General features: G+C 41.4%; 1 protein-coding gene across 1 annotated transcript in view; it reads right to left on the reverse strand.

Moving 5' to 3' along the window:
• Positions 1–16,157: 16,157 nt before the first annotated feature.
• Positions 16,158–18,197, reverse strand: part of LOC139555337 (stromal membrane-associated protein 2-like) — a 59,957-nt gene continuing 57,917 nt past the window's right edge. Inside the window, exons 9-10 of the mRNA XM_071369053.1 lie at positions 16,781–17,601; positions 16,158–16,561 (exon numbers count right to left, since the gene is read on the reverse strand). Of these exons, the coding sequence (XP_071225154.1) occupies positions 16,433–16,561; positions 16,781–17,601 (950 nt within the window). The 3' untranslated portion in view covers positions 16,158–16,432. The remainder of the gene's footprint in view (positions 16,562–16,780; positions 17,602–18,197) is intronic.

Here is an 18,197-nt window from a genome sequence, read left to right on the forward strand (position 1 = left end):
TGTTTTCCCAGTGTGTCCAAATGGATGCCATTATTGGAACCAAAAATGAACAGGGCAGTGTTGGCATATTGCTTTTCTCCAAAAGTATAGTAGTAGTGTGATTTGTCTTTGAAATGATATGTATTGCTTGAACTATGTGATGTTTATTAATTCAAAGGTCAGACAGAAAGGGCCAAAGGTCATATGTCAGCTATTGAAGAATGTGTAGTTTATTTGTTATTAGGGCCACCTGTAAATTCTACTTCACTCTAGTTGTGGCACAATTACCTGTTAGTAGAAAAGTTGCAGACGTGGTCAGGCATTGTCACGTTGGTTCACTTTACTTTACAATCCACCTGGTATATTCTTACGTTTACATGGTCAAACGTTGGGTTTCTTTGGTACCTGTAACACCAATGTTTTGAATAATTTTTATTAAGTACCATGCAGAAAAACTGGTTTAACTGAAAGCACCAAGACTGTTAAAGTGAAGCAACAGGACTGTAAAGTAAAGCAACAGGACTGTAAAGTAAAGTAACAGGACTGTAAAGTAAAGCAACAGGACTGTAAAGTAAAGCAACAGGACTGTTAAAGTAAAGCAACAGGACTGTAAAGTAAAGCAACAGGACTGTAAAGTGAAGCAACAGGACTGTAAAGTGAAGTAACAAGACTGTAAAGCAACAGGACTGTAAAGCAACAGGACTGTAAAGTAAAGCAAGAGGACTGTAAAGTTAAGCAACAGGACTGTAAAGTGAAGCAACAGGACTGTAAAGTTAAGCAACATGACTGTAAAGTGAAGCAACAGGAATGTAGTGAAGTAACAAGACTGTTAAAGTGAAGCAACAGGACTGTAAAGTTAAGCAACAGGACTGTAAAGTAAAGCAACAGGACTGTAAAGTTAAGCAACAGGACTGTAAAGTGAAGCAACAGGAATGTAGTGAAGTAACAAGACTGTTAAAGTGAAGCAACAGGACTGTAAAGTTAAGCAACAGGACTGTAAAGTAAAGCAACAGGACTGTAAAGTAAAACAACAGGACTGTAAAGTAAAGCAACAGGACTGTAAAGTGAAGCAACAGGACTGTAAAGTAAAGTAACAGGACTGTAAAGTAAAGCAACAGGACTGTAAAGTAAAGCAACAGGACTGTTAAAGTGAAGCAACAGGACTGTAAAGTAACAGGACTGTAAAGTGAAGCAACAGGACTGTAAAGTGAAGCAACAGGACTGTAAAGTAAAGCAACAGGACTGGAAAGTAAAGCAACAGGACTGTTAAAGTGAAGCAACAGGACTGTAAAGTAAAGTAACAGGACTGTTAAAGTAAAGCAACAGGACTGTAAAGTGAAGCAACAGGACTGTAAAGTAAAGTAACAGGACTGTTAAAGTAAAGCAACAGGACTGTAAAGTAAAGCAACAGGACTGTAAAGTGAAGCAACATGACTGTTAAAGTGAAGCAACAGGACTGTTAAAGTGAAGGAACAGGACTGTAAAGTAAAGCAACAGGACTGTTAAAGGAAAGCAACAGGACTGTAAAGTTAATTAACAGGACTGTAAAGTTAAGCAACAGGACTGTAAAGCAACAGGACTGTAAAGTAAAGCAACAGGACGCAACAGGACTGTAAAGTAAAGCAACAGGACTGTAAAGTAAAGCAACAGGACTGTTAAAGTGAAGCAACAGGACTGTTAAAGTGAAGCAACAGGACTGTAAAGTGAAGCAACAGGACTGTTAAAGTGAAGCAACACGACTGTAAAGTTAAGCAACAGGACTGTAAAGTAAAGCAACAGGGCTGTAAAGCAACAGGACTGTATGGTAAAGCAACATGACTGTAAAGTAAAGCAACAGGACTGTTAAGTAAAGCAACAGGACTGTTAAGTAAAGCAACAGGACTGTTAAGTGAAGCAACAGGACTGTAAACTGAAGCAACATGACTGTTAAGTGAAGCAACATGACTGTAAAGTGAAGCAACAGGACTGTAAAGTAAAGCAACAGAACTGTAAAGTGAAGCAACAGGACTGTAAAGTAAAGCAACGGGACTGTAAAGTAAAGCAACGGGACTGTAAAGTAAAGCAACAGGACTGTAAAGTTAAGCAGCAGGACTGTACAGTAAAACAACAGGACTGTAAAGTAAAGCAACAGGATTGTAAAGTGAAGCAACAGGACTGTAAAGTAAAGCAACAGGACTGTAAAGTTAAGCAACAGGACTGTAAAGTAAAGCAACAGGACTGTTAAAGGAAAGCACCAAAACTGTTAAAGTGAACCAACAGGACTGTTAAAGTGAACCAACAGGACTGTTAAGTAAAGCAACAGGATTGTAAAGTGAAGCAACAGGACTCTAAGGCAAAGCAACATAACTGTTAGGTGAAACAACAGGACTGTTAAAGTGAAGCAACACGACTGTAAAGTTAAGCAACAGGGCTGTAAAGCAACAGGACTGTATGGTAAAGCAACATGACTGTAAAGTAAAGCAACAGGACTGTTAAGTAAAGCAACATGACTGTAAAGTAAAGCAAAAGGACTGTTAAAGGAAAGAGTTGTATGTATCAGGTAGAGCAGCTCTGCTGAAAGGGAATGATGGCCTTTGTGAGTGAATTGAGCTGAGTGACGTCATGACGCTGAGTCCTCGTCAGAAGGATGACCCTAGCACACCCCCAGATGGATTGATGGGGAGATGGGTGAAGTTGTCCCTAGACACTGATCTTGGTTCAGTTTTGCATTTCCCCCACTAACAGTTAAGGTTAGGATTAGGGGAGAGGAAGCTGATCCTAGATCTGTACCCAGGGGAAACTTCACCGTGGAGCTGGATGGATGGTTGGAGAGTGTTGATGTCTTCATTCAAGCAGAAATTGATTGCCAGCACAGGGTTTGATGAGAGTGATTTGGTGAGAAGAAGCATGTGTGTGAGTGTGTGAGAGACACAGAAGAGAGGCTGACAATCAGAAAGGGAAAAAGTGGATGGAATTACAGGTAGTTTGCTTGTATTCTCTTGTGTGGCTGGCATGTGACGGAATGTTGATGCACCTGAACAGGGAGGTGGAATGAACGGGGTATATTGACTATTTGCAGCTATGCTATGTCAATGTTGAAGAGCCAGATATGTTCTCTTGCATTTGTTTAGCCACAGCTTTAAGATACTACACGGTGAAGTGGTGAATGTATCCCCATACACTGACGATGTCTCCTGTCGTGGTTAAATAAGAGCCATTTTTATAGAGATTATTTCATTGTTTTGTTTTGTTGTTGCTTGAAATGTAACCGTCCACGAGCTTGCTCTCTTCTAGAATGTTCACTTACACATGTTCTAGAACTTCTCTCAGTGTTCTGAGAGACTGGTTTTTATTCATGTCTGAAACCAACTACAAATGTATTGTCTTTTAATGAGTATTATACTGCCATTTTATTTTTGTAATGAGGGGAGAGAAGTAATTTTAGATGAATGAGTTATGGAGCCATGACTGAAAGGTGATGATGGGGAAATGTGTATTTATATTCTCGTAAAAAAAAACTGAGGGCTTGTCCAGTTTACAGTGGCCTTATTTTTCTTTAGGAGACATCACTCTACTGTTGTAGCACTTGTACACGGTTGAAAGTTTGAACAAAACATGTTTAAAAAAAAAAAGTAAACAAGTATTTTTCTTGAAATACTGTTAACTGAAGTATCTCTCTGTAAATGTATAGTTTTCGGAATGTATTTCTCTCATCATTACAACATATTGAAGCTTTTTGTCGTTTACTTGGTTCTGTTTCACTGCAGTCTTTTTCTCCAGGCTGACTCACCTGTATCGGTTCAGTCGCTGTTATACTGTATCTTTGGTGATTTATTTAAAAGAATAGGCTCTGTGGTTTGACCTTTAAACTAGGCATGAATAAGATATATGATCTGAGGAAATGTATTGATTAATTTAATGTTGAATTTAGACGATATCTGATCCACTGAATTAACATTTACATTTTTTTTTAAATCAAGCTAAATTAACCATTTTATTTATGAAGTTGATATTAAGTGTAAATTTAATACACATTTGTACTTTAGTAATCCTTACAATATTTACCGCATGGTTACTTTGAAGAATTTATTGTATTTAATGATATAACGATATGACGATAATGATGATTGAATCCGTTTAGAAATACAGAGCCTTCAGAAACTATTCATAGCCGTTGACGTATTCTACATGTTGTAGTGTTACAGCCTGAATACATATGTTCTGTCATCCATCGACACACAATACCCTATAATGGCAAAGTGAAAAAAAGTTTTTACAAACGTTATCAAATTTATTGAAAATTAAATACAGAAATATCAAATTTACATAAGTATTCACAACCCCTGAGTCAATGCATGTTAGAATCAACTTTGACAGCGTTTACAGCTGTGAGTCTTTCTGGGTAAGTCTCTAAGAGTTTTACACACCTGGATTGTACAATGTTTTCTAATTATTATTATTTTTTTATTCTTCAAACTCGGTCAAGTTGGTTGTTGATCATTGCTAGTCGGCCATTTTCAAGTCTTGACATATATTTTCATTCCAGTGTATATTTGGCTTTGTGTTTAAGGTTGTTTTCCTACTGAAAGTTGAATTTGTCTCCCAGTGCTAGGATTTTGCCTGTGCTTAGCTCTAGTTTGAATATTTTTATCCCAATAACAACTCCCTAGTCTTTGCCGATGACAAGCATAACATGACGCAGCTACCACCATGCTTGAAAATATGAAGAGTTGGACTCAGTGATGTTTTGTGTGTGGATTTACCCTAAACATAACACTTTGTATTCAGGACATAAAGTTAATTTCTTTGCCACGTTTTTTGCAATCTTACTTTAGTGCCTTAATGCAAACGTGATGTTTTGAAATATTTTATTCTGTTTAGGCTTTCTTCTTTTCATTAAGTCAATATTGTGGAGTAACTACAATGTTGTTGATCCATCCTCAGTTTTCTCCTATCACAGCCATTAAACTATGTAACTGTTTTAAAGTCACCATCGGCCTCATGGTGAAATCCCTGAGCGGTTTCCTTCCTCTCTGGCAACTGAGTTAGGAAAGATGCCTTTATCTTTGTAGTGACTGGGTGTAGTGATACAACATCCAACGTGTTGTTAATAACTTCACCATGCTCAAAGGGATATTCAATGTCTGTTTTTTTGTTTGTTTTTACCCTTCCAATAGGTGCCCTTCTTTGTGAGGCATTGGAAAACCTCCCTGGTCTTTGTGGTTGAATCTGTGTTTGAAATTCACTGCTCGTCTGAGGGACTTTACAGATAATTGTATGTGTGTGTTACAGAGATGAATTATTCATATATAAAAATCATGTTTAACACTATTATTGCCAACAGAGTGAGTCCGTGCAACTTGTTAAAGCAATTTTTTTTACTCCTGAATGTATTTAGGCGTTGCCATAACAACGGGGTCGAATACTTATTGACTCGAGATTGCCTTTTTAAATTGTTTATTCATTTGTAAAAATGTCTAAAAACATAATTCCACGTTGACGTTATGGGGTATTGTGTGTAGTCCAGTGATACAAAAAATTAATTCAGGCTGTAACACAACAAAATATAAGAAAAGTCAAGGGGTGTGAATACTTCCTGAAGGCTCTCAGCACCGTGTCATGGGAAATCTGTTGCAAGAAATATGAACAATTGTATTTAATTGTAGCATTAATTTTAGTCTTCCATCCTACTGATATAGAGTTCTTCTTCTGCCAATAATAATAATAATAATGTATGTTCTTGTGTCAGAGGACTTAGCTATGTCTGTAAGAGCTTAACTAGTAGGACTTGCCTAGATGCCTCTGACTGTTTTCCAATGAGAACAAACATCACTACAGAGTTTGAACGGCAGGGGCACCCTGGAGTGCTGGGCACTCCTTTCACAGGTCAGGACGATGCCATACATGTTGAACATGTTAACGTAGACGCTGCCATAGTGTTGAAGAACAAAATATTGGTCTAGCCCATTATTGAGAGTAGCGTACAAAGTACCACTAAGGCAGCAGTATTTAAATCAGACTCTCGATAACATCTAGTTCAGCAGAAATCATATCAAATTTGACTGTTTTCAGAGCTTAGCACCAATTGACTCAGAAAGCACTCGATGCATTGAGAACAGAGAACATTTTACGATGAACCCCGAACTTTTCCACGAGAACAAATCTAAGAAACAAAGCAGTCTGCTTGTCAACGTAGCAACCATCGTCAACGATAAGAATATTGAGTTGTTGTTTTTTTTCTCTCTCTCATTTTACAAAATGGCTGCTGCTGTAGATGCTGTTTGTCAACATTGTCAAATGTTCTAATCGTCGTTTAAATCACAGCACAAGTTCCTGAGCAGCGATTTTGTCTATAAACTTCCGACTGTCTGTCACAAAAACACAGATGAGAATCTCCCAAAGTCATGTTGTAGACCACAGTAGCTAACCCCCTTAAAGACAACCTTCATGTGGACATCCCCAGGCAGGGAACTTCCTCTCAAACAGGCAGCAATGCAATGAGGTAACGTTGCAGAATTATTTTTTTTATATTTTTTTTTAAGTCACAGCAACGTTAATGTTTCTAATAATCTTTTGGGTTATTTCGATTACCTAGATTTAAAACTGCTTCAGCCACACTTATTCACCCACGTAAATGTATGTTGCCCTGCTATCAACTGTAAAGGTAGATCCTTAGGGAACATGGTGTGGCTTGATCAATGAGGCTTTTGGCCAATAGTGTGGGGGGCTTAAAGGCTCATTGGTGTCTAAGGCTGGTATTTGCAGAACTGCCTTTACTTATTGGTTTGGACTATCTTCTAGACTCCATGAGACATTCAAATGCTGAGTTTGAAAGAGTGATGTTTATCAGATTGTCTGATTGAAGGATGACAAAGACAGATGGATGACAAAGCTGTAATATTATACCTGTGCTTTATAAATGTTTTCTATGTGCAGTATTTGATAATGTAAAACTGGTATTTTTGTGGTTTTGTATGCTGCATAATTGATTACTTAGGGTGCACGTAGTTTTGTAAGAAAATAGTACCAAATGGATGAAAAACAAACAACAACCAAAAAAAAAGCTCCACGTTTTTCAGGTTCAGAAGCCTGTAATTACCGTCTGGACGTAAAGTCAATAAAGTTTGATTCGAATCACCACTTTCTTTGCCCATGATGTCATTGTGTAACTGATTTCAACTTTGTCACTTTGGGGACAACTTTCAGGACGGAGAGAAATATGAAAATACAGTATTTCAACAAAAAAACACATTTTTATTACTTGATTTTTTTAAACCCAAACACACAAAGCCTTTTATATTAAATATATTTCACCATTTAGATGCACAAACAGATGCTTGTCTGAAAATGAAACAAGCAGATGAAACATAATTAATACACACATTATTAATATAGATTTAAGACAAAATATACAGAGAGAAAAAAAAAAAAGTTTGTTTGATGATCAAGAAAATACACAGTAACATTCTTATTGACATTTTTACATTCATTGTGTTTGCTGATACTTTACAAAGAAAGGAAAATACGAGCGATAAAGGAAAATATATTTTAAAGCATACCCCATACAATTTCTCTCACAAATGTATAAAACTGGAAGAGGTGTCATATTACTAATGATCAACACACCTGTAGAAGATGATAGGGCTGAACTATGGCTGAGATGACATCGTTTTTTTTTTAAACGAGAACTTTTCCACCGGTTCAACAGCATTCCTTCTGCACCATCTCTACACATGAATCAGCTATTGCCTGGACACTGTGTTAATCTAAGACAAGGCTAACCCAACCCAACCATGTTCGTCGAGAACTATTCTGTAGGTTTTCAGTTCCAACCCTAATCTAAATCACACCTGATTCTACTTCCTGCCTGCTCACCAACGCCTTAACTAGCTAAATAGGGTATGTTAGGTTAGGGTCGGAGCAAAAAACCTGCAGGAGGGTAGCTCTCCAGCGACAGGGACGGGCAGATCTACTTAAGAAGACCATTTTATAACCTCTAAATGCATCCACTCACACTCTTCAGGATTGCTCTGAGCAACAGGAGCTGAGGTGTGTGGTTGTTTCAAGTAGAAACCGAGAGCTGCATCTAAGCAACATAATCACCATATAGAATAGGTTATTTAAGGACAAAGTGTCTGGTCTGGTCTGCAGTTGCTGTGTTGATGATAGGCCAAAACTGTGCTGGCCAAAGTGCTATAACTTAGTTATAATTGACCAAAAATAGCCTATCTCCCTATCTATCGCTCTCTAGCTCTCTCTGTCTCTCTCTCCCTATCTATCTCTCTCTGTCTCTCTAGCTCTCTCTCACTATCTATCTCTGTCTCTCTCTCACTTTGTGTCTCCTTGCTTCTCTTACGTTCCCTGCATATCTGCCTCTTTCTGCCTCTCTCTCTTTCACAGTGGCAACATAATATGAATAACTAGCCCACATGCTATTCAAACATCTCACCTCGTACCAACGTCGAATGTGGTCCTTCAGAATATGGAATATGTCTTTGTGAATTAACCTTTTACAGTATTACCTCATCATGCATTTATAATATTCATTATTATAGCCTAGTAATAACAATAATAAACAGATGCAATTTTGTTTTTATTTGTGTGTGTGTGAGTAAACAGACCTGGGGGTGGGGCTTTGACTAAATAAGGAATGATTGGCATATACCCAGTGGCCAATCACTGATAGTCAAAAAAACAAACAAGTAAAGCACAACAAATGTCTGCTGTCCGAAACTTAACCTTAAAGGCTCCAATAGCTTTACAGGCTGGTCAACAGGCTGGTCAACAGGCTGGTCAACAGGCTGATCAACAGGCTGGTCAACAGGCTGGTCAACAGGCTGGTCAACAGGCTGATCAACAGGCTGGTCAACAGGCTGGTCAACAGACTGATCAACAGGCTTGTCAACAGGCTGATCAACAGGCTGGTCAACAGGCTGGTCAACAGGCTGGTCAACAGGCTGGTCAACAGGCTTGTCAACAGGCTGGTGAACAGGCTGATCAACAGGCTGATCAACAGGCTGATCAACAGGCTGATCAACAGGCTGATCAACAGGTAGGTGAACAGGCTGATCAACAGGCTGGTCAACAGGCTGGTCAACAGGCTGATCAACAGGCTGGTAAACAGGCTGGTCAACAGGCTGGTCAACAGGCTGGTCAACAGGCTAGTCAACAGGCTGATCAACAGGCTGATCAACAGGCTGGTCAACAGGCTGGTCAACAGGTTGAACTGCATCCTAAATGTCATCCTATCCCTTAGTGCACTACCTTTGATGGCTTTGGTCAAAAGTAGTGCACTTGCAAGGGAATAGCGTGCCACGTGGGACGCTGATATGAAGAGCTCTGCTATTGGTGGACTGAGAACATAAGTAGTCCTAGAGCTCTGCTATTGGTGGACTGAGAACATAAGTAGTCCTAGAGCTCTGCTATTGGTGGACTGAGAACATAAGTAGTCCTAGAGCTCTGCTATTGGTGAACTGAGAAAATAAGTAGTCCTAGAGCTCTGCTATTGGTGGACTGAGAAAATAAGTAGTCCTAGAGCTCTGCTATTGGTGGACTGAGAAAATAAGTAGTCCTAGAGCTCTGCTATTGGTGGACTGAGAAGATAAGTAGTCCTAGAGCTCTGCTATTGGTGGACTGAGAACATAAGTAGTCCTAGAGCTCTGCTATTGGTGGACTGAGAAGATAAGTAGTCCTAGAGCTCTGCTATTGGTGGACTGAGAAAATAAGTAGTCCTAGACCTCTGCTATTGGTGGACTGAGAAGATAAGTAGTCCCAGAGCCCTGCTATTGGTGGACTGAGAAGATAAGTAGTCCTAGACCTCTGCTATTGGTGGACTGAGAAGATAAGTAGTCCTAGACCTCTGCTATTGGTGGACTGAGAAGATAAGTAGTCCCAGAGCCCTGCTATTGGTCCCAAGCCCGACGGGCCCCAACAGGGTACTGGTACGGCTCGAGTATCATTAAATGATCATTAAAATGTTGAAGCTGAGGCATTTCCGCGTGCTCTGCTGCGCAGTACAGTCATATCTGGCTAAGATCATAACGTGGTGTTAGAAGTGCTTCAACCTCGTCAAATATAAGACAGGAGAGATTATTTGACAGAAAATAATAATGTTCCTTGTGTGAAAATTAGATAATAGCTAACTGCTAACAGCTAACTGCTAACTTCTAACTGCTAACTGCTAACTGCTAACTTCTAACTGCTAACAGCTAACTGCCCTCTCATGTCTCGTCATTGAGCAGCCCAAGCGGAGCCGTCGCTATGGTTACTCACAGACTCAGAGCGCCATGAGCAGAGCGCATGCAGAGCAAGCTGTGTGCAGGGAGCGAGTGACATACAGAGCAGCTAATGGATTTACTAACAGAGGAAGTGATTTCTGATTTTGGGCTTCGTGCAGGGCTGAGCCTTAAAGTTGGCAGAAGCAATTGGGCCTGGGCAGGGTAGGGCCTGAATGTTGCCTGGCATTGGTGGAGCTCTGGCTTAAAATGCACGCCCGTGCAGGGCTCTAAGTGGTCTTACGGAACCTGAAATAGATTCAGACACAGTCAGAGAACATTCAAAGACTTACATTCAATGACAGGCAGTCAGAGAACATTCAAAGACTTACATTCAATGACAGGCAGTCAGAGAACATTCAAAGACTTACATTCAATGACAGGCAGTCAGAGAACATTCAAAGACTTACATTCAATGACAGGCAGTCAGAGAACATTCAAAGACTTACATTCAATGACAGGCAGTCAGAGAACAACCAAACACGTAGATTCATTGACAATAACACTGATAGTATACTCACACACAGATAGCCTGAATACATTCATAGGAACAACATACTTAATGACATTCAGAGACATTCTTTTAGATTGAACTAACTACAAGTGATAGTCAGACAGTGAGAGGGACAGAACAAAGAGAGATTCAGTGCAGGTTTTGGGGCGTAGTTTAATTCTCAACTCAGGGTTTTGGGGCGTAGTTTAATTCTCAACTCAGGGTTTTGGGGCGTAGTTTAATTCTCAACTCAGGGTTTTGGGGCGTAGTTTAATTCTCAACTCAGGGTTTTGGGGCGTAGTTTAATTCTCAACTCAGGGTTTTGGGGCGTAGTTTAATTCTCAACTCAGGGTTTGAATGTTGTCCATTTCAATTTTAATTCAAACCTTGAATTGTTCAACTCTTGAATTTGTTTTCTATAAGAATTCTTAATTTCATGAATCGACGGAACTGACCCCTTTGCCCAACTCAAGAAATATACATACATTCATAGTGTGGCCATTGGGACATTCCTAGACGTGTGCACAGAGAGACATTAAACATACAGACCTGCTGTTCAGATAGTGGACATTCATAGATAAGACATTCATGTCATACAGTCTCAAGTAGACATCAATCAAATGTATAAACCTGTGTATTCTACAACTATCATACACACACACAACTGTCGGTGGTCAAATAGGCCCACGTCCTAAAATGCCACTCTATTCCCTACATAGTGCACTACTTTTAACCAGATCCCCTATGGGCCTAAATACAGTAGGTGTACTAATGTCACGCCCTGACCATAGTTTGCTTTGTATGTTTTATGTTTTGCTTGGTCAGGGTGTGATCTGTGTGGGCATTCTATGTTGTATGTCTAGTTTGTCTATTTCTATGTGTTTGGCCTGATATGGTTCTCAATCAGAGACAGGTGTTTTGCGTTGTCTCTGATTGGGAACCATATTTAGGTAGCCTGTTTTGTATTGTGGGTTGTGGGTGATTGTCGATGTTATGTTGCATGTTAGCACATTGTTTATATAGCGGTCACGTTCGTCTTATTCGTTTTGTTTGTAAGTTTGTTTAAGTGTTCTTCATTAAAGATAGAAGAATGTATTCAAACCACGCTGCGCTTTGGTCCGCTTCTTACGACGAATGTATTCAAACCACGACATATGTGTCGTGACAACTAAATAGGGAATAGGGTGCAGTTTTGGACACAAACATATTCTCTATCATCACAATGACCTCGATTCACAGTTAGGAGCCTTTCCAGAAAGCAGGATTAAATTAGCCAACTAACTTTGACAAACAGTCAGATATCTCTCTTAATTTTCTGGTACATTTTAGGGGGTTTTCTGTTTCATTTTGAAAGCTAAACTTGAATATGTGTTGTTGGTTGTCAAGTCACTTACAACATGCTAATTTCAACTCTCTCTCTACACACATATATATATATACAAAACAAATGCAATGTCATTTCCAAATATTTAGGACAGTTCAGACAGCTGGCTAACTCAATGATCCTGCTTCCTGGAACAGCCCCTTGTACTGAACCCTTTATTTATCTCCAATCTTCCCTCCTTATCTCCTTATCTCCTTCCCTCCTTACTCTCCTTGTCTCGCTCGTCTCTCCCTTATATACAGTAAGGCCTTCATATTACATGTCATATTGAGGATGTTGCTAGGGTTACGAACTTTCCTCAAATTCCCAGAATGTCCAGAAATCCTGCTTATCCGCTCGTGATTTCCGAGATCCTTCCAACCAGGATTTTGGGAAATTACGTAAATTTTAGGAACGTTTACGTATTTTTGCCACCCTAGACGTAGCACAGTGAGTTGATATGCTCAATAGATCATACTACAAAGAATCGTGATATAGCAAGCTAAGCTATAAAAAAAAAAACGATGTAACCAGAGGGGTTATTGGCTAGACTAGCATACCTGCTAATTTTATCCTTTAAGATAAAAATGAATAGCCATCCCATACAGTACCGGTCAAAAGTTTTAGAACACCAACTCATTCAAGGGTTTTTCTTTATATTTTTACTATTTTCTACATTGTAGAATAATAGCGAAGACATCAAAACCAGGAAATAACCCATATAGAATCATGTCGTAAACCAAAAAAAAGTGTTATACAAATCAAAATGTATTTTATATTTGAGATTCGTCACACTTTGCTTTGATGACAGCTTTGCACACGCTTGGCATTCTCTTAACCAGCTTCATGAGGTAGTCACCTGGAATGCATTTCAATGAACAGGTGTGCCTTCTTAAAAGTTAACTTGTGGAATTTCTTTACTTCTTAACGCATTTGAGCCAATCAGTTGTGTTGTGACACGGTTGGGTTGGTATACAGAAGATAGCTCTATTTCGTAAAATACCAAGTCCATATTATGGCAAGAACAGCTAAAATAAGCAAAGAGAAACGACAGTCCATCATTACTTTAAGACATCACTCAATACGGAACATTTCAAGAACTTTGAACGTTTCTTCAAGTGCAGTCGCAAAAACCGTAGAGCTCTATGATGAACCTGGCTCTCATGAGGACCGCCACAGGAAAGGAAGACCCAGAGTTACCTCTGCTGCAGAGGATACGTTCATTAGAGGCACCAGCCTCAGAAATTGCAGCCCAAATAAATTCTTCACAGAGTTCAAGTAACAGACACATCTTAACATTAACTGTTCAGAGGAGACTGTGTGAATCAGGCCTTCATGGTCGAATTGCTGCAAAGAAACCACTACTAAAGGACACCAATAATAAGAAGAGACTTACTTGGGCCAAGAATCATGAGCATTGGACATTAGACCAGTGCACATTTTTCCTTTGTTCTGATGAGTCCAAATTGGAGATTTTTGGTTCCAACCGGGGTGTCTTTGTGAGATGCAGAGTAGGTGAACGGATGATCTCCGCATCTGGGGTTCCCATCGTGAAGCATGGAGGAGGAGGTGTGATGGTGTGCGAGGGCTTCGCTGGTGACACTGTCTGTGATTTATTTAGAAATCAAGGCACACTTAACCAGCCTTCTGCAGTGATACGCCATCCCATCTGGTTTGGGCTTAGTGGGACTATCTTTTGTTTTTCAACAGGACAATAACTCAACACACCTCCAGGCTGTGTAATGGCTATTTGACCAAGAAGGAGAGTGATGGAGTGCTGCATCAGATGACCTGACCTCCACAATCCCCTGACCTCAACACAATTGTGATGGTTTGGGATGAGTTGGACTGCAGAGTGAAGGAAAAGCAGCCAACAGCTTCTCAGCATATGTGGGAACCCCTTCAAGACTGTTGGAAAAGCATTCCAGCATTCCTGGTTGAGAGAATGCCAAGAGTTTGCCAAGCTGTCATCAAGGCAAAGGGTGGCTTTCTGAAAAATCTTAACACTGTCACGTCCGTCGTTAGATGAATGAGACCAAGGTGCAGCGTGGTAAGCGTCTTCTTTATTGATGAACACCAAAAAAACAACTAAATATAAACAAACGTAACGTTCTGCAGGTCTACACAGTAACTATACAAAAAAACAAGATCCCACAAACTCAGGGTGGAAAACAGGCTGCCTAAGTATGATCCCCAATCAGAGACAACGATAGACAGCTGCCTCTGATTGGGAAACATACCCGGCCAACATAGAAATAGAACACATAGATCTGCCCACCCAAGTCACACCCTGACCTAACCAAATAGAGAAATAAAAAGGCTCTCTAAGGTCAGGGCGTGACAAACACTTTGTTGTGGTTACTACATGATTCCATATGTGTTATTTCATAGTTTTGATGTCTTCACTATTATTCTACAATGTAGAAAATAATAAAAAATAAAGAAAAACCCTTGAATGAGTAGATGTTGTAAACCTTTTGACTGGTAGTGTGTATGTATTACACTGCTTTAAATGTCCTCCCCACGTTTGAAAGTAACTAATATTGTATAAATCACTAGTATGCTAATCGTTTAGTACAATAGCAACACTATACATCTGCCCTAGCCATTACTAGCCATGACTAGCCATTACTAGCCATTACTAGCCATCACTAGCCATAATAAAGCTCTCCTGTCATCTTTGGTTTCTGATTAGCCGGTCGGTTTTTAAAGGACAATTGACTGAGAATCAATTACCTATATAGTGCACTACTTTTTAGCAGATCCTTATGGGCCCTAGTCTAAAGTAGTGCACTACTACCCTATAGACCCTGGTCTAAAGTAGTGCACTACTACCCTATAGACCCTGGTCTAAAGTAGTACACTACTACCCTATAGACCCTGGTCTAAAGTAGTGCATTACTACCCTATAGACCCTGGTCTAAAGTAGTGCACTATTACCCTATAGACCCTGGTCTAAAGTAGTGCACTACTACCCTATAGACCCTGGTCTAAAGTAGTGCACTACTACCCCATAGACCCTGGTCTAAAGTAGTGCACTACTACCCTATAGACCCTAGTCTAAAGTAGTGCACTACTACCCTATAGACCCTGGTCTAAAGTAGTGCACTACTACCCTATAGACCCTGGTCTAAAGTAGTGCACTACTACCCTATAGACCCTGGTCTAAAGTAGTGCACTACTACCCTATAGACCCTAGTCTAAAGTAGTGCACTACTACCCTATAGGTCCTGGTCTAAAGAAGTGCACTACTACCCTATAGACCCTGGTCTAAAGTAGTGCACTACTACCCTATAGACCCTGGTCTAAAGTAATGCACTACTACCCTATAGACCCTAGTCTAAAGTAGTGCACTACTACCCTATAGACCCTGGTCTAAAGTAGTGCACTACTACCCTATAGACCCTGGTCTAAAGTAGTGCACTATAAAGGGAATATGGTGCCATTTGGAATACAGCCCAGATCTATTCAAACTAGGGTGGAGACTAAACTAACTGAAGTCGGTTTCAAACCAGGAATAATTAATTTGGAGGAGTTAATCAGGAATGCTGATACAGTTTACCTATTACACATCAGAAACAGTTAAGCACACACACACACACACACACACACACACACACACACACACACACACACACACACACACACACACACACACACACACACACACACACACACACACACACACACACACACACACACACACACACACACACACACACACACACACGCTGGATATGAGATGTATTCTATGCTGTGGTCCCAGTTCAGTACCTCTGAGCCCTGTCCTTTGATTGGTCGTAGAATGATCTGAAGGCAAGCATGGAAATCTACAAAAATGGCTCTGAAATAAGGAGAGGAGAGAGGAGAGAGGGGAGGAGAGGAGAGGAGAGGAGAGGAGAGGAGAGGAGAGGAGAGGAGAGGAGAGGAGAGGAGAGGAGGGGAGAGGAGAGGAGAGGAGAGGAGAGGAGAGGAGAGGAGAGGAGAGGAGAGGAGAGGAGAGGAGGAGGAGAGGAGAGGAGAGGAGAGGAGAGGAGGGGAGAGGAGAGGAGAGGAGAGGAGAGGAGAGGAGAGGAGAGGAGAAGAAAGGAGAAGAGAGGAGAGGAGAGGAGAGGAGAGGAGAGGAGAGGGGAGGAGAGGAGAGGAGAGGAGAGGAGAGGAGAGGAGAGGAGAGGAGAGGAGAGGAGAGATCGAAAGAGCGCCTAAGTAAACCCCTCCTCCTCTTCCACATCCTCCTCCCATGCTATCTAAAATGTCTGATGGAAAGTTAATTCGAAAAGTCCCCGAAACCTTCCAAGCACCACTGTTGCTCAGTGACATCAACTTCCTCTTCAGGTGATGACATCACTTCCAGACGTGAGACGTCGTCATATGGTTGGAGCTTTGAGTCTTTGGTCTTCCGATGTGCTGACTTCCGTATCCCATCATGCCGTTGGTGCCGTAGAAGTTCACCCCCGCCATGTGCTGGGTCATCTTGTGTGGGGGAACCGCATGTGCGCGCACACACACACATGCACACACACAGACAAACACAGATTTTTATACTATAGTCAAATGTTATGTAAATATACAGTTACACACATATTGCCTCGTAGAAACACAGTTAAACACAGTCATTTCCTCTCACACACGGTCCTCACAAGTATAGTAATACAAACACACACACACACATTCCAGGTGTGTGTCTCTCACCTGAGTGATGGCGCACTGATCCTGCTGTACCTGCTGAGGCACGGACGCCACTCCACCCATCATGCCTTTCTGTTGATGTCCAATGATGCTTTGTTGCTGTGCTCCCATGATGCCGTTATGTTGCACTCCCATCATGCCTCTCTGCTGAGCTCCCATCATGCCTCTCTGCTGAGCTCCCATCATACCACTCTGCTGAGCTCCCATCATGCCACTCTGCTGAGCTCCCATCATGCCGTTCTGCTGAGCTCCCATCATGCCGTTCTGCTGAGCTCCCATCATGCCGTTCTGCTGAGCTCCCATCATGCCGTTCTGCTGAGCTCCCATCATGCCGTTCTGCTGAGCTCCCATCATGCCGTTCTGCTGAGCTCCCATCATACCACTCTGCTGAGCTCCCATCATACCACTCTGCTGAGCTCCCATCATGCCGCTCTGCTGAGCTCCCATCATACCACTCTGCTGAGCTCCCATCATGCTTTGCTGATGATTTATCATGCTGTGTGGCACTCCTGCCATGAACGGGGATGTGTTGACCGCTTGCCCCATGACACCCTGTTGAGCCATAAAGCCATTCTGCTGAGCTCCCATCATGCCGTTCTGCTGAGCTCCCATCATGCCGTTCTGCTGTGCTGCCACCATTCCATTCTGCTGAGCTCCCATAACGCTTTGCTGTTGCCCTCCCATCATGCCGTTCTGCTGCGGACCACTCAGGGCCATCATGGAGTGTGATGTCACCATGGCTCCTCCCATCGTCCCCCCCTGCGTGGCCAGGGAATGGTACGATCCGTAGTAGCCCAGCTGGGCTGGGTTCATGTACAGGCCAGCTGGAGATACAAAGTTGGGCATGTTCTGTGAACTATTATTAGACTTGATTCAAAAGGACAGTTAAGGAAAGGACAGTTAGGAAAGTACGGTTAGGTAAGGACAGTTAGGAAAGGACGGTTAGGAAAGGACAGTTAGGAAAGGACAGTTAGGAAAGGACAGTTAGGAAAGGACGGTTAGGAAAGGACGGTTAGGAAAGGACGGTTAGGAAAGGACGGTTAGGTAAGGACAGTTAGGAAAGGACAGTTATGAAAGGACGGTTAGGTAAGGACAGTTAGGAAAGGACGGTTAGGAAAGGACAGTTAGGAAAGGACAGTTAGGAAAGGACAGTTAGGAAAGGACGGTTAGGAAAGGACGGTTAGGTAAGGACAGTTAGGAAAGGACGGTTAGGAAAGGACAGTTAGGAAAGGACAGTTAGGAAAGGACAGTTAGGAAAGGACGGTTAGGAAAGGACGGTTAGGAAAGGACGGTTAGGAAAGGACGGTTAGGTAAGGACAGTTAGGAAAGGACAGTTATGAAAGGACGGTTAGGTAAGGACAGTTAGGAAAGGACGGTTAGGAAAGGACAGTTAGGAAAGGACGGTTAGGTAAGGACAGTT

Source organism: Salvelinus alpinus, chromosome 26 (genome assembly GCF_045679555.1).
Source record: "Salvelinus alpinus chromosome 26, SLU_Salpinus.1, whole genome shotgun sequence".
Lineage (NCBI taxonomy): Eukaryota > Metazoa > Chordata > Actinopteri > Salmoniformes > Salmonidae > Salvelinus > Salvelinus alpinus.